At 39.1% G+C, this 21,243-nt stretch overlaps 1 protein-coding gene across 1 annotated transcript in view; it reads left to right on the top strand.

Moving 5' to 3' along the window:
* LOC109059312 (double-stranded RNA-specific editase B2-like) overlaps positions 1–21,243 on the top strand; it is a 162,506-nt gene that overhangs the window by 104,740 nt on the left and 36,523 nt on the right. The window contains exons 2-3 of the mRNA XM_042714068.1: positions 6,454–6,540; positions 7,241–8,166. Coding sequence (XP_042570002.1) covers positions 6,454–6,540; positions 7,241–8,166 — 1,013 coding nt within the window. The remainder of the gene's footprint in view (positions 1–6,453; positions 6,541–7,240; positions 8,167–21,243) is intronic.

The raw sequence follows: 21,243 nt of genomic DNA, 5'->3' as shown, positions 1-21,243 counted from the left end.
CACATTGTTTAATGGAAATGAAAATTATCAACCTACAGAGGGCTGAATTCAAAGACACTCAAAATTAAAGTGAAAAAAAGGATGCAGCAGGCTAGTCCATTAAGCTGAAATTTCATTGCAGCAACTCAGAATGGTACTCAGTAGTTTGTATGGCCCCCATGTGCTTGAATGCATTCCTGACAATGTCAGGGCATGCTCCTAATGAGACGAAGGATGGTGTACTGGGGTATTCCCTCCCAGATCTGGACCAGGGCATCACTGAGCTCCTGGACAGTCTGAGGTGCAACCTGGCGACGTCAGATGGACCAAAACATAATGTCCCAGAACTGTTCTATTGGATTTAGGTCAGGCCAGCGTGGGGGACATTCAATGGTATCAATTCCTTCATCCTCCTGGAACTGACTGCATACTTTCACCACATGAGGCCGGGCATTGTCGTGCACCAGGAGGAACAAGGACCCAATGCCACCAGTGTAGGGTCTGACAACGGGGCCAAGGATTCCATCCCGATACCTAATGGCAGGAGGTGTGCCATTGTCTAGCCTGTAGAGGTCTCTGTGTTCCTCCATGGATATGCCTTCCCAGACCATCACTGACCCACCACCAAAAACCGGTCATGCTGAACAATGTTACAGGCAGCATAACATTCACCACCGCTTTTCCAGACCCTTTTACATCTGCCACACATGCTCAGGGTGAACCTGCTCTCATCTGTGAAAAGCACAGAGCTCCAGAGGCGGACCTGCCAATTCTGGTGTTCAATGGCTAATGCCAGTCAAGATCCACGGTGCCAAGCAGTGAGCACAGAGCCCACTAGAGGACGTCAGGCCCTCAGGCCACCCTCTTGAAGTCTGCTTCTGATTGTTTTCTGGAGGTCATTTTGTAGGGCTCCGGCAGTGCTCATCCTGTTCCTCCTTGCACACAAAGGAGCAGATACAGGTCCTGCTGATGGGTTAAGGACCTTCTACTGCCCTGTCCAGCTCTCCTAGAGTAACTGCCTGTCTCCTGGAATCTCATACATGCTCTTGAGACCGTGCTGGGAGACACAGCAAACCTTCTGGCAATGACACATATTGATGCGCCACCCTGGAGGAGTTGGACTGCCTGTGCAACCTTTGTAGGGTCCAGGTATCGCCTCATGCTACCAGTAGTGACACTGACCCTAGCCAAATGCAAAACTAGTGAAAAAAAGAAAAGAAAAGAAAAATCAGAAAAGATGAGTAGGGAAAAAATATCAGTGGCCTCCACCTGTAAAACCATTCCTGTTTTGGGGGTTTTCTAATGGTTGCCCATCTAGTGCACCTGTTGTTAATTTTATTAACACCAAATCAGCTGAAACAAATTAACAACCCCCTCTGCTACGTAACTGACCAGATCAGTATCCCAGAAGTTTCATTTACTTGATGCTATACTCTGATTAAAAAGTGTTCCTTTAATTTTTTTGAGCAGTGTATTATGGTAGGATATGTATAATGTTAAAATACATACTACTGGTCAAAAGTTAAGTAAAGGTTCATTACGATTTTAAATGTTGATTTTAGCTCAAGAAACCAAATCAATATTAAAAACAATCATATTTGCATAATATTTTAATGTTAATGTCTTTCAAAAACTTAAAAAACAATGGTACTCAATTATTAAAAATGTTTCTTATTATTCAAAAACAAATTTATATATATATATATATATATATATATATATATATATTTGTTATATATATATTTATGTATATATTTGTAACATTATAAATAATTGAATGCATCCTTAAAAAATAACTATAATAAATTAAACAAAAAATTTATTCACTTTTGAATGGTGGTGTATCACAATTTTCGCAAAAACTGTTTTCAACATTAATAATAATAAATGATTTTACAGCATATGAAGGATCATGTGACACTGAAGACTGGAGTAATGATGCTGGAAATTCAGCTTTGCATCACGTGAATAAATTACATTTTAAAATATGTTAATAATATATAGAAAATAGTACTTTTAGTATTTCACCATATTACTATTTTTACTGCATTTTTTCATCAAATAAATGTAGCCTTGGTGAGACTTATGTCAAAAACAAAAATAAATTTTTATTTATTAATATTTAAGTATATTTATTAATATTTAACTTTGTGGGGTTGTGTTGAATAAAATACAGTACTAGTTTTTGCTGTGGTCTTGAAATTGGTACCAAGAATGGTGATATTTCGACTCTTGAAATCTTGGTCTCAAGACAGCCCTAGTTCAGAGAATAATGATTTGTCCTTCCTCAACATGACAGCAGCAATGCAGGCCCGGCGCCAGAGCCTCTGTTCTTCGAAATAATAGCATAACGAAATACACTGGATTGTTTTACAAATCTATCTTCTTCTTTGGAAAGCATCAAATGATTTTACAATGCATTTTTGCAGAGGTGAGCAATGTAGCCAATCACAGACATGTTTGTTGATTTCTAAAACGCAATGTCCAATCAGAGGAGTTTAGGTTTACGCACTCACCGCTCCAGTCACTGTTTTTTTGTCCAGTGCTGAGTTGTATCATGCTTGTAACTTCTTTCTAACAAAGACATTTTAAAAAAAACCTTCATCGTGTGGTCACGTTCGTTGTTGTTGTTTTTTTGTTTTTTTTCTAGAACTTTGTGAAATCGTGATGAATGAGAGACTGGTTTTAATACGTTTAAAGGGCGCACTCTTTGCATGCTGTATACAATAATATATTCAGAATTTAAATAAAACTTGTGTTTTCCATGCTTAACAAGCGGCCACATATGACACAGACATAGCGAACTACTATATAGAAAAAGATAATAATTTCAGAAGCACATATGTGATAAGCCGCCCAGAGATGTCATATCTGGGGTATTTAAAAGACCCAAGAGGTGTCATCAACTTCCAGTCATTAAATTTTAAATTTTTGTTTTAAAAACTATATGAAACAAGCATAAATACAAAGAGTACATTTTTCCTTTTCTATTTTTCAGGGCCACTCTGATTTGTCATTGACCCTTTGTTCTAAGCATTCCATTTAAGGTAGCCATGTGTTCTGTCCAAATTTAGTGAGCCCTTTACTGAGCTGTACACTGTACTCTGGTTCTTATTTGTGAGATGAACAAACTTCACATTTAATTCAGCTGTGTAACCTTCAATGGCTCTGTAGTGATGGCAAAGCTCTGAGCTTGTTAGATACCGCTGAACTTAGAGAAACCTCCACATCATCGCTCTGAGTATGAGAGTCTGTCTCAGCACTTTTGTGATTGGGTGATGACGGTGATAGCACCTCCCATCACTTATTCATACCCTGTTCTCCTAAGCCATCATTCAGGAAGTGACACACAGGAAGCGTACAATGCAGTTACCGTATCTTCCCTGCTATGTGCTGACATTCAGCACTTTGGTTGTGCTGTATGTGACCTATAAATCCTCCACACTTCTAATGGGGGGGAGAGAGAATCTCTTGACCACTGCTTGGGAAAGCAAAATAATTGGATTCCTGCTCCTTATCACACTCAACACATTACGAGTCGTCAAAATTCCCTGCTGCCAGAGCTTGGTCACGTTTCAGTCAAGCAAGAGGGATTTCATTTGGCTGACTGATAGGTGAGACTGTTTTAGATTGTGTTATTGCCAGTCACTGGGGGCAGTGGTGCCCGACACGTGCCTTAGACTCTCACGTGACAATGCCTGGTGGACGTTACCATATTGACCTTTTTGTCATATTGTATTGTGCCTTGTTACTGTTACAAAACTGTACTCTCGTTCAAGTGGCTTCACTTCATTCCACTTGCAGTAAGTGGTGCAATTGTTTTTGTTTCTCTGCTATGATGTGGAATAGACAGCAAGCCTTTCCCGACCCTTACAAACAGATCCTCTTAAGTGAGGGATTGAAACCCCAGCCACAAAATGATAACAAAGAAGATTTTTACATTTTCTGAAAAAATGTGTGAGGTGCTCCTATTTGGACTGACAACTGAGTTCCATGTTTTCCCATGTCTCTCAGATTGTCTGCAGTCTAAGTATGGTTGGGGCCCCCAGGGACCCCCGCAGATTGTTCTGAGTCAAAAGAGCTCATGCCCTATCGTGGCAATAATCAGGTGCCTAGATATGGCCTCTAGGGGTCTTTGAGGCCCTATACAATATTTCTGTACAGTGCCTTGTCAAAATGACTAATTCCCAAAGTTCTATAATATTCTGGTACCTAGATAGGACTGGGCCCCCCAGATGCCTCTATACACTGTCCTGAGACAAATAGGTCACTCCTGTTTTTTCTACAAAAACCAGATGACTAGATATGGCATGATCTCTGTATACTACCCTCAGTCAAAATGATCCACCCCAAAGTCTCTATAATATTCTGGTGCCTAGCTAGGTCTGGGGCCCCCAAGTGCCTCTGTACACCTCCCAGGGTCAAAAGAGCTCAATCCTATGTTTCTACATAGATCCGGTGCCAAGATATGGCAGGGGCCCCGTACTAGATCTCTGTACACAACCTTTCTACACTGTCCTGAGTCAAATGAGCTCACTCCCATGTTTCTACCAAAAGATGTTAAATGTCTAGATATGGCTGGGGTCCCATGGAGAGTCTCTATACACTACCACTTAGTCAAAATAAACCACCCCGATGTTTCTATAATATTCTGATGCCTAGATAGATCTGGAGGTCCCAGGTGCTTCTGTACACTACCCCTGGAAAAAAGAGCTCACTCCCATGTTTCTACAAATATCAGATGTCTACATATGGGGCCACATGGAGAATCTCTGTACAGTACCCCGTGTCAAAATTACCCGCCCTGATGTTTCTATTATATTCTAGTGCCTAGATAGGCCTGGGGCCCCCAGGTCCCTCTGTATACTACACCTGGTCAAAAGAGCTCACTCCCATGTTTCTGCAAAAAAAAAAAAAAAGAGGCAAGATATGGCTGGGGCGGCCATACAGAATCTCTGTTCACAACCCTCAGGCAAAACGACCCACCGCCAGGAGTCTATAATATTCTAGTGCCTAGCTAGGTTTGGGCCCCCGAGATGCCGAGATGTACACTGTCCTGAATCAAAAGAGCTCACAACAGTGTTTCTACTAATATCAGATGTCTAACACTGTCCTGAATCAAAAGAGCTCACAACAGTGTTTCTACTAATATCAGATGTCTAGATATGGCTGGGGCCCCTGCAGAGTCTCTGTAAATAACCCTTAGTCAAAATGACCCTTGATGTTTCTATAATATTCTGGTGCCTAGCTAGGTCTGGGGCCGCCAAATGCATCTTTACACTACCCTTGGACCCCCCAAGAGTCTATAATATTCTGATGACTAGCTAGGTCTAGCCCCTGGGGCCTTTGCACACTGTCGTGAGTCAAAAGAGCCCAACCACACGTCTCTATGATCATTAGGTGCCAAGATATGACTGGGGCCCCATGCAGAATCTCTGTACACTACCCTTAGTCAAAATGACCTACTCCCATGATTCTATAATTTTCTGGTGTCTTGGGATGAGACTCTCGGTACACTACACTGTCAAATGAACCCACACCTATGTTTCTACAGTAATCATGTCTGGGGCTTCCTGGGGCCTCTAGGGACCCCATATAAACAGAGAGAGACTCAGACATGCAGTATAGACACACATGGACACATACCGGAAAATACTAATGTAAACTGTTGTTGATTTAACGTTTTTAGTGGGGTTTTTTTTGGTGTTTTTTTTTTATGAATATTTTATTGTTAGAAGTGAAACTTTTTTAGCAGGGTATGCTTAATATACTCAGTGTACTTGCATTCAAAAGGTTTGTTTATTGAAGGGCCATTGTTATTGGAGTTTAAGGTCTCATATTGTAACTAGGTCAAAATGCAAAATAGATAAATCAGAATTCGCATTTGTTATTATCCTCCCCGAAGTAGTCAGAATTGGAAAAATTATCAGTTTCACTTTTTTGTTCACTCTTTTTTTGTCCCCCTTCTATACACACATAAAACCTCTGTTTCTTTTTTGTCTGCCCATTAAAATTATTGACCATTAGGGGATGCTGAGAAAGGTGGGATGTAATTATGAGTCCAGGCAGCTTTGTCAATTCCCCGCAGCCTGTGTTGAGCCCAGCAGAGATCCTAATAGGAAACTGCAGTGTTAAAAACACATACTCTCATGGATATAGAGGGAAATGAGGCTGTGAACACAATTTGGTTTATCGGCAACTAAACCAGAAACTCAGTTTCCACTGCCACTAAGACCAGAAGCATAGTCTGTACAAGTATGCAAACAGTGATGCATTGCAACTGTGTAATCTCATTGTACTTAGTGTTTTTGTTTGATTAGCACAGAATATATTTCGGGCCTTAGAATCGCTCCATCTTTTTATTTCATCTTTCTATCTTTAACATTGTAAGAAAGAACCATGTATGTACAAATCATGTATTTTAATAGTATGTGCTGTATTTACAGAAACTTTCTTTTCCTTTTTACCTTTCAGAGAAAATGAACATGTTGTCTGCACTGATCGCCCCCTTCAAGTACATGAGCCCAGCAGCCAATTGCACAGAAGATGAGGACACACTGAGTCAGTATGCATAATTACTAACAAAACAAACCTTTTCAAAAATGTACATAAAAAAAAGAAAGAAAAAAAACGTTAATTTCAAAAAATAAATTAGATTTGAACAAAGATAATGTAAACTGATGCTAGAAAAGTTGAAGAAAGGCAGCACTAAAAAAATATTTTGGTCCTTTCTTAAAATTTAGGTTTGCATCCATGTGTTGAAGTTTATTTTCACAGATGAATTTCATTTGGTTCCATCACAACACAGTTGGGGTGTGAAATAGAGGCTTTAATGTGTGATCAGACTTTCACGCACTGAAATCTCATAACGTCTGCTCTCCTGCATTACAAAAGAGCGTCTCCTTTGCATTGTATATGGGGAAGACGATTTGTACCCACTTTAAGTATGGACTCCAAGCCAATTTTGTGGGAGATTACGGAGCGATTTGCCAGATAATGCCCCATTTTAGAGGATTTGTCTTCGGATTTTTTACAACAGTTAAGTAGAGGAGGCTTTTCTCATATGGAACTGTTAGGAGCAGCTGCTTTGGGGAAAGGTAATGGCAGTTTTTAATATCAACATGTATATGAACTACCAGACTTTTATCAGGTCAAGTGAAATTATGGGCAGAATAGAGTTGAAGATCGCACCCATTGAGTTTTGTTTTTTGCTAAATTATTTCCCTGATCATAATAATATGTCATTTCTGCTTCCTCCTAGGCACTAGCAGTGCTGAGGTCAAGGAGAACCGTAACACGGGAAATTTGGAAGATTGCACCATTGTTCCATCAGACTGCCAAACACTCTTCCTGTCTGATTCGCCCAGGGATGGGGCATCTGGCCTTAAGCGAAAGCGACCTTTGGAGGAGGACAATAATGGACACTTGTGCAAATTGCGTCTGTACTGCAAGAAACTGGCATGGTCTGATGCACCAAAGAATGCTCTGGTCCAGCTGAACGAGCTGAGACCGGGTCTACAGTATCGGATGGTCTCTCAGACAGGACCGGTGCACGCACCTCTCTTTTCTATCGCTGTGGAAGTCAACGGACTCACTTTCGAGGGCACCGGCCCTACGAAGAAAAAGGCTAAGATGAAGGCAGCCGAGATGGCACTTAAGTCATTCATCCAGTTTCCCAATGCCTCGCAAGCTCACTTGGCAATGGGCGGACTGAACAACCCCACAGCCGACTTCACATCGGACCAGGCCGACTTCCCAGACACGCTGTTCAAAGGCTTCGAGCCTGACGGCTGCCGCTCTGCCGAGAGCGAGTTGCTGTCTAGTGCCCTCCGTTTGCGTCACACATTGGACTTGATGGTTGTGCAGGCCAGGCAAGGAGATCCCTGCCTTTCCCCGCCTCCAGTTCCCACCACCCAGCCCAGCCCGGTCGTCCTGCTCAATGATTTGCGCCCCGGCTTGAGATACGCCTGCCTGTCGGAGCGTGTCCAAGGCAAACGGGCACACCGCAGCTTCGTCATGGCCGTTCGAGTGGATGGCAGGATATTCGAGGGCACGGGTCGCAGTAAGAAGCAGGCGAAGAGGCAGGCGGCTCTGTGTGCCCTGCAGGTGCTCTTCAACTTCAGGCTGGCAACTGAGGCAAGAGCGGGACACCGGCCCAGTAGGATCAAATGCCCTCATTTGCCCCAGGTGAGTGTGCCAGTCCAGCTGCTGGCAGGCCACTCGCTCCATACGGCGGGCCTTAATAACCAAAGCAGCAGGAATGCTGGGATACAGAACAGCCAGCCAAGACTTAATTAAGAGGGAGGAGATAATGTTTGGGGAGGCATGGGGCAGTACAGATGGATTATGGGGGAGAGGTTAGGCTATATCGCAGAGCAAAGTTGGAAGCGTTTTATGTTTGCACACAGGCTTTAACATTTACTCTGGGCAGGACAGGACGGCATATCTAGTGTAAACACACACATGCGTGTGTACTTAGGAAAGCAAAAGGGCCAGAGGTAAACAGAATCTATTCACAGATCTCTTCAGACGGAAAAAGGATATAAATGAGGCAAATTATCATTCGGGAACCTCTGACTCCAGAGAGAAAGTTGATGCATCAACAAATGAGTTTTCTTTTCTTTTTTTTTTTTCTTTTCTTTTTTTTTTTTACTTTCCATGTGTTTATAGAGCTAAATTGCAAAAGTATTGTTATTTTGCACAATCTCTAGTTTCCTCATGTACGACATGGCAGTGTCTATAAACATTAATTCAATCTGTTGCCCAAAGGAGATTGAAAAAAGCACAGAGCAAATCAACAAATAATCCTCAGACCCATTCTTCTGTTATTTAGTCTAATATGTAAATAGCAATCAGACTAGGAAATTAATGTTTTTTTCTTTTTTTTTTCTTCTTAGAGAACTAAAATGAATTTTGATCCATTGTGTGTCCATTTGGAGTCAAAATCAACATATAGTTCTGTCAAATGATTATGCATTTTTATCGAAGTACGTGATTAAATTAAATTTTTTCTTAATAGCAATAAGTTACTATGTTGCTTGCCATACATACACAGTCTGTAGTTAGGCTAATGAATTATATAACTAACTGGAAGAATTGTTTATTATTCTCATATATTAATGAATAAAATTTGTCATATTGCTGTTGCTGCCATTTTCTAAAAGCAATAAGCCACTCGTGACTTTGCATTACAGGGATTGTACCATGATTAATGGAGTTTCCATAGTTTTTAAGAATCACTCACAGATGTATTCGGCTAATCATTTTATTGAAGAAAAAAAAAAGTGACGTGACCCATTCTCAGAATTCGTGCTCTGCATTTAACCCATCCAAAGTGCACACACACAGCAGTGAACACACACCCGGAGCAGTGGGCAGCCATTTATACTGCGGCACCCGGGGAGCAGTTGGGGGTTTGGTGCCTTGCTCAAGGGCACCTCAGTCGTGGTATTGCCGGCCCAAGACTCAAACTCACAACCTTGGGGTTAGGAGTCAAACTCTCTAACCACTAGGCCACGACTTCCTCCCATTATTGTGTGGTGTTTGTAACTTTCTTCTCATCTAGTATGCACATGGATATGTTTTCATGTCAGCATCAGCTCTCGTGTGTGTGTGTGTGTGTGTGTGTGTGTGTGTGTGTGTGTGTGTGTGTGTGTGTGTGTGTGTGTGTGTGTGTGTCTGTGTGTTTCTCATGCTGTATTAGTATTCATCCCCTTCTTGCACAGAGCCGACAGGGAGAATGTTGTCTTTCCTCTCCTACTACAGCAGCCAAACAACCTGCACATGTTTGCTGGAGAGAAACTTCTCCTTTCTCCAGCTCGCTACGCTCTTTAAAAGGATTTATAAGAGGATTTGCCTCACTAGTTTAGTTCCAGAAATGCACTTCCTTGTGGAAATTCTTGAAAGTCAGACTACGGCGCTGGCTGTTGAGTCTCTTAGAAATGATGACAGAAACATGCACATGTAATTAGAAATGTTTCTCCTTTTCCATCACAGAATCATCCAGCATCATCTGGCTGGTGGAACGAGCGTTTGTGCATGTGTTTTTGAGCTTGTATGACGATTTCTCAGTAGTCTGGAGATCTGAGGTTTGGATGGCGCTCAAACCACTGCCTGTAGGGTGTCTTCCTGTGCCGCAGGGCCCTGCTGATAGCAACCGCTGCCAGCTCTGCCGCTGTCACACTTCTCTCAAGACCCGAGGTTTTTCTCTTTCTTTCTGAAGCAACTGTGACTTCCTTTAACAACATTCATTGCAGCAACTAGTAGCAGCAGCTTTTCTATAACGAAATAGCATTTCTGTCTTGTGAAAATCTTTATCCAAATTTTCAGCACTTTATTTACAGTATGTGTCTAATATTTCAGTATTTCTTTCAAGGTTTCAGTTTAAAGAAAAATTATGTTTATTAATAATAATAATAATAATAGTTATTGTTATTAAATTCAAGATTGAATCTGATAAGAACATATCACCTCAAATCGAAATAAAGAAAATTAAAGTATTTAAATGACTGCATTACAGTCATTAGAATATGATTAGAATTGCAACTGAGTTGCAATGAATAAACAAACATATAATAACACTAAACAAGCAAACAATAAAAAAAAAAAAAAAAAATATTCCTGCAATATAATTTATCAAATATATCAAACAGATAAACAAAAAGAGGAATAAACTTTGTAAATCCCTTTGGAGAATTAATTCTGAATTTTATGTGTTTGGAGCATTTTTGCCCAGATGTCTGGTAAACTTCTAAGCCTGATGCAGACGCATTAAATTAATGAGGATTAAGAATCAGATTTGAGATTTTAAGGCTGTACTGACACAAATAAGCTGCAAAGAAAGAAAGCTACAACAAAGAGTGTCAGAAAGAGAGGGTGAGATGAGGGTCACGTTTGGAGTGGAATAAAAGGACAGGGAGGCTCCAGTGGGTGGAAGGCATTTCTGGCACAGATGGAATATTCCGTAGGAAGAGCCGGCCATAGCAGTGTGATGCCCCAGGCAAATGTGAACAATAACTTGCAGGCTACCCTTCTCCACCACCTCTTAAATGAAAAATTGAACCGTCATCCAGGCTGCATGCCTTATTGCCCACATCCCTATGCCTCTTCACATCTCTAAATAATGACACACTCACACACATGCACACACACTCCCTGCAGGGATTTACCTGCATGCTCTATGAAAGTCAATATAACATTGAAGCAGTAATATGAGATCCAGGTACGAAGCAAGACTTAAGTCACCCCAAAAATATCCATCAATCATGGGATCATAGTCCCCCCAGCGCTTTCCCAACTTCATTCCCAGCTAAAAGGACGCATGTGTATTTTCAAAACCGTGCCCTGCACGTACCTTCTCACCCGAATGCTTTGTCTGCATGTCAACAGCTTCACGGTTTCATCACGATTCCTCTGGTTTCAAAAGTGTAAATGCAGAACAAACTGATTTGGCATCAGGAGTCTGCCCACGTTATAAGGTAGAATGATTGCAGTGCATGGTTAGGATGATTGGCCACTTAATCTCTCAGCGCAGTCACAAATATCTGCAGCGTTGCCAAGTCAACGCACAGACCCTGCTAAGACAGGAAAAATCAGAGTCTGATCAGAGGGCCACGCTGGTGCCACTACAGGTCCTGACCGTGCCACGAGTATAGTTAACCTTGGAGCACAGGGTATTTGACTGAAGAAATTACCTCCGCATGCTGCTAAATATCAATCACTGCCTAATCATGAGTGAGGTGAGACAGTTTGACTTCCAGTCATGCGCTTGAATTCTGCAGCAGGTATTTAAAAGGGAAGGCTCACAGGGATGAATCCAACTGAGGAGCTAGGTGTTTGAGGGAGGTTCAAAAAGGGGGGGGGGGTATAAAAGGCAGGTTCAAGAAAGGGAAGGGGGGTCAGATGGGGGCTGGAGGAACATAAAGAGAGGGGAGTGTTGAAGAGCAAGGACTGGAAAGGGAGGGGAAGAAAAGGGGGGCCAGAGTTAAAGCGTAAGGTCAGAAGGAGGGAAAGTGTTAAAGGGTGTGGTCAGAAGAAGTGGGGTCGGGGGAGGTGTTAAAAGGGGGTCAGAATGGGGGGGTGCTCGATAGTGAGGTCAGATGGGGAGGGAATTTTAAAGGGGTGGTTGGTTATGATTTCAATTTTTGAACTTTAGTTAGTGTGTAATGTTGCTGTTAGAGCATAAACAACATCTGCAAAGTTACGACGCTCAGAGTTCAATGCAAAAATTAGATCTTTTCTTTTAAAGAAATCGCTGTTTAAGGACTACAAAAAATGGCTGGTAGGGACTACAATGAGCTTCTTCCTGGGTTCGTGACCTCACTAACCTCGATGTTAACATAAACCCCTCCCCCGGGAACACGCATAGGGAAGCGATCATGGTGGAATGATAGCGAGAAGTGAAGTTTTGCATGGAAATAGCGGAGGGAAAATAATGGTAGGAGAGGCAAATATTAAAGAGAATATGACAAAACTGAGATGGTCAGGTTCGATTTACTTAATATGCTCGACATCACTGGCAGGCATTTAGCTTGGAAAATGAGACAATAAAAACTATCATCATTACATTAGCCAATTTGCCTTTCTGTTTTATTGCATTACTGCATACCAAAAATAATCATATACAGAACAATAACACCTAAACAGAAGAGGATGGATGATGTTATGTTTTTGTCAGGTAGGTTACTCAGGTTTGGGGTTTCTCATTGAGAAGCGACAAGATCTAGGTGTCTCGTTTTCTGCTTCAGTGAATTAAGCCGCACTTTTGATATATGGATGCAGAAAGTATGCATGGACTTTGACTAATCTAGCATGGTAATTTCCCCAGCACTGTTTTCATATCTGGAGTCTAAGGGTATTTTTGGGGCCTGGAGAAGTTTTGTCATGCCCTGACATTTGTGCTTTTGCTTTTCAGTTTCTTATAAATATCTAAATGGCTACTAATCTCACTGTAATCAGCACAAAACTAGGCTATAATAATATGTGAGCAGCATATATGTACATGATTGTGGTTTTTGAGAAAAAAAATGTTTAGGGAAAAACTAAAAATGTTAAATCACTTGAATAAGGCAATAAAACACATATAGAAAATTGGTTCCCAGGAATCTTGGAGAACCTGGAGCTTGTAGCCTAGAATTTTTTTTTTTCTAAAAATGATGTGAAAATCATCTTGTTTACTCACTTACAGAAAACAATATATTGATTTAAATTTTCTAAGACACTTTTTGTTGGTAAAAAGTCATATGCGAGTAGGCGTCAACTATCATGAATTCACACCTGAGAAGACAAAGGCCTGCATAATGAGCTGCATAATGAGCCATTCAGTCAGCTTTGTCACTGAGAGGGAAGAGTTACAAGAAAGAAATGTGAGGACACACAATAAAATGTATATAATTTTATGAGTTATTTAGAATATATTTAATTATCCCACAACATAATTAATATCACTTAGGAACAATCAAAGCTGACTTTCAAAACGAATTTTTTGCATCATTACTCAGTCCTTCAGAAATCCTTTTAACAATCTTATTTTTCTACTAAAAAAACATTTATTGTTATTATTATTATTATTATTATTATTATTATTATTATTATTATTATTATTAATGTTGAAAAGAGCTGAGAATTTTTTTTTTAGGTTTTTTAGGGGGGATAAATTGAAAGAACAGCAATGATTGTTACATTTGTTACAGTTACATTTATTGTTACATTTATATTATGTACATCAAGCTTTTGAGGTATAGTAGTGTATATTGTTATTGAAACTTCATAATATTTCACTTGATTATACATTTAGTCAGGAATTATAGTTTGGAAAAAAAGTCTTTGGAAAAAGACTTTGTTATCTTTAGTCACAAAGTTTTGTTGTTATTATGTCTGTATACAAAAAAAAAGTAGACCCTTTATAGATTCGATTGTGTATTGCTCTTCTCTGTACGATCAAAACTGAAAAAGTGTAATTTAAGTTCTTTTCGGGGTGGAGAAAATACCCCAAAACGCGTATACGCGTGAATAGACTCCAGAGGGTTAAGACTGTTTTCATACACGTGAAGGTGACCTTGTCCACCAGCCTGCCATTTGGTGATTATTTTGCCACCCCCCCCAATCTCTCTCTCTCTTTCTCTCTCTCTCTCTCTCTCTGTTTTTTTAACCCTCTGACTTAATCACACTAGATATAAACAACCCTCCAGCAGCCACGAAGCAAAAATCATTAATTAAGACTGCCACAAAAAATTAGAGATGGCAGGATGGTAAGAGAGCTAGAGAGAATACAGATTGCAAAGTGTGAAACAGATATTATGAGCATAATTGATTAACATTATCAGCGCCTACTAGAAGATCTCCACATCACAGACACTGTTTATTTTTAAATATTGTTAATAAAGAGTATTATTTAAATACAACACATAAGGTCATTGTCATTAGCTCTTCACAAAAACAGTTTATTTGTTCTGAGGTTTTTGCAGCAAGTCAAATTTATTGAAAACTTTAACAAGTCAAAAGCCTAGCTCAGTTATATTTTCGAAATGTTTTGAATACGGTGCCCCCTCAAGTTCTGAGGTCTTGTAGGATAGAAGTGTGCATTGGATCTACACTTCAGAACCTGTATTTTTTGTCTATTGTTTCATAAATTTTAAATGCATGCTGCTTTGCGTCATGGCCACATTACAACCTCAGGTGTGCATTAATCCGTTGTTCATTATTCCTTAATTGATTCTTACAAATTTGATAATTATATCTGTGCATTAATTGAGGACTTATTGGTGGGTTGCGCAAACAAACAAAGCAATGTTGTGACAGCGTCACAAGAGCTGTAGAGTTTACAGTCTGTAGATGTCTGCATTAAACTGGCTTAGTAGAAATCATGCCAGCTTTAAGTGCAATTTCCTCTTAGCTTGTCTTTCTATGATAACATTTTGAAATGTAATAGGAGCACTTTACACCCAAAAGGTTATCATTATCAGGAACTGTCTCATCCCTATGCAAAACATGACCTATTAAAAATCTTTTTTCCATTCTTTCAGCACAAACACACTCATGCTGTAAGGCATAAGAGACGCATTTTCCATGTTTTTGTGGTGAGAACTATTACATATACAATGCACTATTTTCTGACATAAAATTAACCAAGAATAGACATCTAAATAAAACCACTGCCATTTGTCTGCAACTGTCAGTGAAGTGTGAACTGGCCTTTACCCTAATGATAATGATTGTGTTTAGTTCGTAACTAATTTTATTAACCAGAAATGTATTCAGTTGTGTCCTTTTGCCAGGCACCTCTGTTAACACAGGATTTTCCCAAATTTTTCTTAAATTTATAGGAAATACAACTTTATTGTATTAATATAATTAATATAATAAATGAATAGAATTATTAATTTAGGTCCAATCAGTGACATTTTAGTTAAGACTTAAGACTTAGTTAAAACAGTATAATATTGTGAAATCATATTAGAATTATTAGGGTGTTCCTGTGGCTCAGTGGTAGAGCATTGCAGTAACAGTGCAAATAGTCATGGGGTCAATTCCCAAGGAACACATGTACAGTACTGGTAAAAAAAAAAAAAATGTAGAGCCTGAATGCACTGTGGGTTGTGTCTGCTAAATGCATACGTTTTTTAATATATTTTATTCCTTTGATGCAAAGCTGAATTTTGCAGCCATTACTCCAGTCTTCACTGACACATGGTCCTTCAGAAATCATTGTAATATGCTGATTTGGAATATTCCTTATCAGTTGAAAACAGATGTGATGCTGAACATATTTTGAGGAAACATATTTTTTTCACGATTATTTAATGAATAGAAGGTTCAGAAGAGTAGCATTGTTAGTAGTAGTAGTAGTAGTAGTATGTATTTATTTATTATTTATTTGAAATAGAATTACATTTTATATTTAAGTAGTGTTAAAAATCATATAAACGTCATATAAAATGAATGAAATATTAAACATTTAATTTGTATAATTAATTTAATTTAATTTGACCTTGGAAAAGCTGAACTGTTGCTGAACCTGAACTCTGACTGCTGAACTGCCTTCCTCTTCCCCTGTAATCATCCAGATTGATGGCGGTCTTAAACACACACACACACACACCCACAAACACTCATCTCTCACACCTGAGAGTCTCCTGTGATCAGCGCGCATGCTCATTATCACCTCCCAATGAGATGCTCACACTTCATTAAAAGCATAATCAAGTTCATTACTGCGCCATAGACTCTCAGCTAGCAGACAGGCTCAGATAAATCACAGACAGTGCCTGAGTGTGTTTGTGAGGGGGGTTATCTCACTGTACCAGGTGGAAGAGTAGAGGCCATAAGAATCTCTGAACACACGTGGTGTTTTGCATGACCTTATGTTAGTTAGACTGTGCATGTGCACAGAGGCTACATCTAGTTACTCCTATCCATTTACAGTACACACATGGCTAGGCATTAAATGATAAACCTCCACAGACACTGGACATCTCGCCAAATGTCCCTTGAGAAATCAGCCCCAGTGCTTTCAGTATATATCCCTTAGTAACCTAAAGGCTTTTTGTTTTTAACAAAACTGACTTTATAATATTTTGTGAAAAACTATTAATGGAGATCACTCATTGTCTGTAATGTAAAGCCATAAACAAAAAGAGGCCATGCATTACAGTTATTCTTATAGGGTTAAAGGGATAGAAAAATAAACATGCTATCATTTACTCACCCTCACATCATTCCAAAGCTGTATGACTAACAACTTCTGTGGAAAAATAAAAGACGATATTTTGAGAAGTGTCTCAGTGTTGTTTTTGCCCATACAATGAAAGTCAGTGGGTACCAAAACAGTTTGGTTACCATCATTCCTCAAAATACCTTCATGTGCTCTGCAGAAGAAAGTATGTCATGCCCTTTACAGAAAAACCATATGAACTGCACATTTAACGTCCAATCATGTTACAATCACACAGCATGTGAAACATGGTTTTTCACCATTTTTTCATGGTGTAAAGTGTGAAACCCATGTGATCACGTTTCCACATGTGATCACACATTGTCCATACTGAAAATAAGTGAACTTATCCTTTAATACAAATACGTGATCACAGATTCTGAAATCACAAAAAAAATTAAATCCCCTGAATAAACTTGCAACCAGTTTTAGTCCATGAACCACAGAGTAAATGTTGAACGAATAAATGACATTGTTTGTCTGTGTAGCACATAAAATAAAAATCAAAAAATCAAAAACATACTTCGTAGGGCTGAACGATATGGCCAAAAAATCATATCTCTGTATTTTTTGGCTGAATTGCGATATACTGTATATATCTTGGTATTTTCTACATTTTTCTATTTGGATAAAATTATTTATTTATTTATTTACATCCTACCCAGTGTTGTCCAGTTAAACAATGTTTATATTAAAGACAATGAAAACAAAAATAGTGAAAGTAACCATGTATGGGCTATTATGTGCAAAAAGGGGGCTAAAATCACATTACATTGTAACATTACAATCTAAAATCAAAAACAATGCTTTTTAAAGCAGAAGTTAAATTCACTAAACTAAAACTGAAAAGAAATAAAAACAAAGGCACAGATTATATGCATTATATTTTGATTACCCCATTACAATAGTCACTTTACAGTTACTGCTATCATAAAATACACTTAATTGTAGGTTTAAACTTATACACATGGCACATTTATTGTCCAACTACAAATATTAATAATACAAATAAAATAATAATTTTAGTCAGAATTATTGCGCTACTATTCTATTGTGTTCTATTGCATCTATTTGTGATGCTAGTTCAGTGAAGTCTGTGAAGTTTAATGGAGAATCACATGCAGAAGGCTTATGCGCTCCTGACAGCAAAGTAGAAATATTTCCATGACTTTGTAACACTTAAAGATGTAGAATATACCTGTGAAATGTAAGTTATGCACTGAGGAAAACAGCACATCTCAAACACATTAATCAGCACAAATAGTGTCTCTGTCAGCAGCATATGAGTCTGTCAGAGCATCTGACATGCGGAACCGCTCATGTTTAGTACAAATTGGATTATGCACTTTCCCCACAGCAGCTCACTCTGTGCACTCCACTATTTTTCAGATGCGCTCGCATCAAAATACTGTATATTGATATTGGCAAATCCAGTCAATCCACATGATCGCATGATCACAAGAGGCTGAAAAAGTTCCCCATGCAAATTTCACTCATGGTCAAGTGCTTCATACATCACTACTATTATTATATAAACCATTACTATTGAGTTGTTTTGTTTTTGTTTTTTGCATGCAAAGTTGCATTAATGTTAACAAACTTTGGTCTCATTAATTAAATAACATTGTGCACCCAACAGAAAGCCACAGTAACTGCATGTACAGTGGAAATATCCATGGACCCATCCATATACACCCAGTAAATGCACATGCATGAGATATGCATTCATTTAACAACTGTAAAAAGGATCTCATTACAACAAATGACTTCTGCTTTCACACATGCCTAGTATTTTATCAGAAACACATACATATGCATGCCTTCAGGCTCTAGGCTTGCACAGCACTGTAATCGTGAGTGCTGTTTTTCTACAGGCTGACACTGATCTGGACGTATGAGGAATGAGCAGGTAAAGAAATGGACCTAAAGACAGGATGAGAGAGAGGGGGACAGAACTAAAAGACCTTCAGGATTAATTAGGCATCAGATTGGTTGCGGGGCATGGGCGCTCCGTGCATGCAGAATGTCCTCTCAGCCTGTCGGGTCATTATTCAGCCCATGCAAGGTATAACATGTTCACGTCCTTAGTCCTTTTTGTTTTCGTTTTGCTTGTGTTTTTTTGCTCTTTATTGTTTTGTTTTTTGTAGCTTGCTGATATTTCACACTTCATTCCTCAGCATAGCATGAAAAATTGCACAAGTCTTGGGCTCATAATTGATTGTTTCTTTGAGTTTTGGTTCTGCGGTGCCGTTGCTGGCCATCGCACTGTATTCGGAACAGATGCAAATGATTGTGCTTTAACTTGCTGCTGAATTCAGGTCCCATAAGAGCCTTTGCCCTCATTCAGTTGTATTTTTAGTTGTGTTTGCAATCTATCTTCTGCAAAGTGATTTGAGCAGCATATCAAAGATGTCAGAGTTGATGCAAAAACGGGGGAGGGTTAGTGGGTCACCTTTCAACCTTTCACATTATGTCATTTCCTGAGGCATAGGAAGTGTTGGTTTTGAATACGAATTGGTAATTCAAGATGAAACGGCTGTGATGAGCTTAATCTTCATTCCTGACCAAGAATGCTTGCACTCACTTTGAGAGAACATTGTGATATTCAGAATGATATTCATGGCTGATATGACTCACAAAGCATCTCTCCAATTTGAATTCATTAATTGTTTAAGGAAGTTGGGCAGTTACTGTGGTACAATGACTCACTTTTTAAGCTTTTGTAAGAATCTTACAGTATAAGATTTTCACCCAAAAATGAAAATCATTCATTTCCATTCACTCTCATGCCGTTACAAATCCATGTGATTTTCTTATGTGGAACTGAAATAAGTAGTTAGAAAATAAAAAAGTATCTTTCACTGAGACAAAAAAAAAAAAAAAAAAAAAAAAAAATCAAATGAGGTAACTAAATCTTGATACATTTTTTGGCGTCTTGGAATTGCTCTGTTTATTATTCTTCTTCTTCTTCAAATTGAATCGCATTTTTGAGGGCCTAAACATGTGTGTGCAAACTCACAAAACTTTGCACACACATCAGAACTGGCGAAAATTTTCATCTGATATGGGATTTAGAATTAGGTGTGGCAAAATGGCTTAATAGCGCCACCTGTAAAACTTTAATGAAGTACCTCTCTACGTTTCATGTGCGTGTACGAAATTCAGTACATGCATGTAATGTCCCAATACCTACAAAGAAGTCTCTTGGAGAGAACATCCAAAATGCTAAATTCCTCTAACATTTTTGTGCAGTTTTTGCCATTATCAGGCCTCGTACATTAACAAACTCCTCCTACAGTTTTAATCCGATCATCTTCAAATTTGGTGAGTGTAATCATAAGGCCTTTGTCGAAGCTAAATTGTGAAGATCTTGAGTTTTTGTGGAAGGGCGTGTCCCTGGCAGACAAATTTTGATGTTTCACCACGAAACAGGAAGTTGCTGTAAATCGGGCAAACAATGTCCATTCTGCCCCACACTTCAAATGTTTGATAGGCGTTGTGTCCTGAACACATCCATGCCCATATTCAGTTATAGCCATAGCGACACCTGCTGGCAACAAGAACTGACATGTTTAGCACTATTATGGACTCCTAGCAACATAATAAAAAGCCTCAGCAAGTGTTAAATAGGCTAGCAACACTTAGCTAAGTGTTAAAGCATGCAATTAATGCACTGAAATAGGAAGTTGCTTAAATCAGGCATGCAGTGTCCAATCTGCCCCAAATTTAACATGCAACATGCTAGAAACATGATAAAGCATGCTAGCAACACTTAGCAAATTTGCTAAAGCATGCTATTAATACAATGAAACAGGAAGTTGCTGTAACTCAGGCATGCAATGTCCAATCTGCCCTTCACGTCACATGTTTGATAAGAGTCATGGCCTGAAGACATCTACATGCCAATATTCAGTTATAGGCATAGCACCACCTACTGGCAACAAGAAGTGACATGTTTTACTCCAACTAAAACATGCGATGTGCAATCTGCCCTTAATCACTTGTTTGAAAAGTGTCCTGGCCTGAACACATCTAAAGGCCAATATTCAGTTATTATCATAGTGCCACCTGCTGGTAACAGGAAATTACTTGTTTTACACTAACTTAAACATGCAGTGTCTGATCTGCCCATTACTTCACATGTTAGGTAAGAGTCCTGGCCTGAAAACATCTACATGCCAATAATCAGCTATTATTTATTGCGCCACCGGTTGGTAACAGGAAATGCCATGTTGTACTCCAACTAAAACATGCAGTGTCGACTCTCCCCTTAATTACTTGTTTGATAAGAATCCTGGCCTGAAGACATTTTAAGGTCAATATTTAGTCACTAACTCAAACATACCACGTTCAATCTTTTTTGTATTGTTTTGTTTTTTGGTGCTCTTTTTGATTTTTGTTTGCCCTTTAAAAAAAAAAAAAAATCAGAATATTTAATTTTGTGTTCCACAGAAGAAAAGTCGCTGGTTTGGAACAACCCATGAAATTCACAGGTGAACTTGCCCAAGGTGAGATGCTGCTTTTAGACCCAATGTGTAAAGTCATCTGTGGTT

The sequence above is a fragment of the Cyprinus carpio genome, chromosome A24 (genome assembly GCF_018340385.1).
Source record: "Cyprinus carpio isolate SPL01 chromosome A24, ASM1834038v1, whole genome shotgun sequence".
Taxonomy (NCBI): Eukaryota; Metazoa; Chordata; class Actinopteri; order Cypriniformes; family Cyprinidae; genus Cyprinus; species Cyprinus carpio.
Note: the sequence above shows the minus strand (reverse complement) of the source record. Positions and strands in the feature narration are given on the sequence as shown.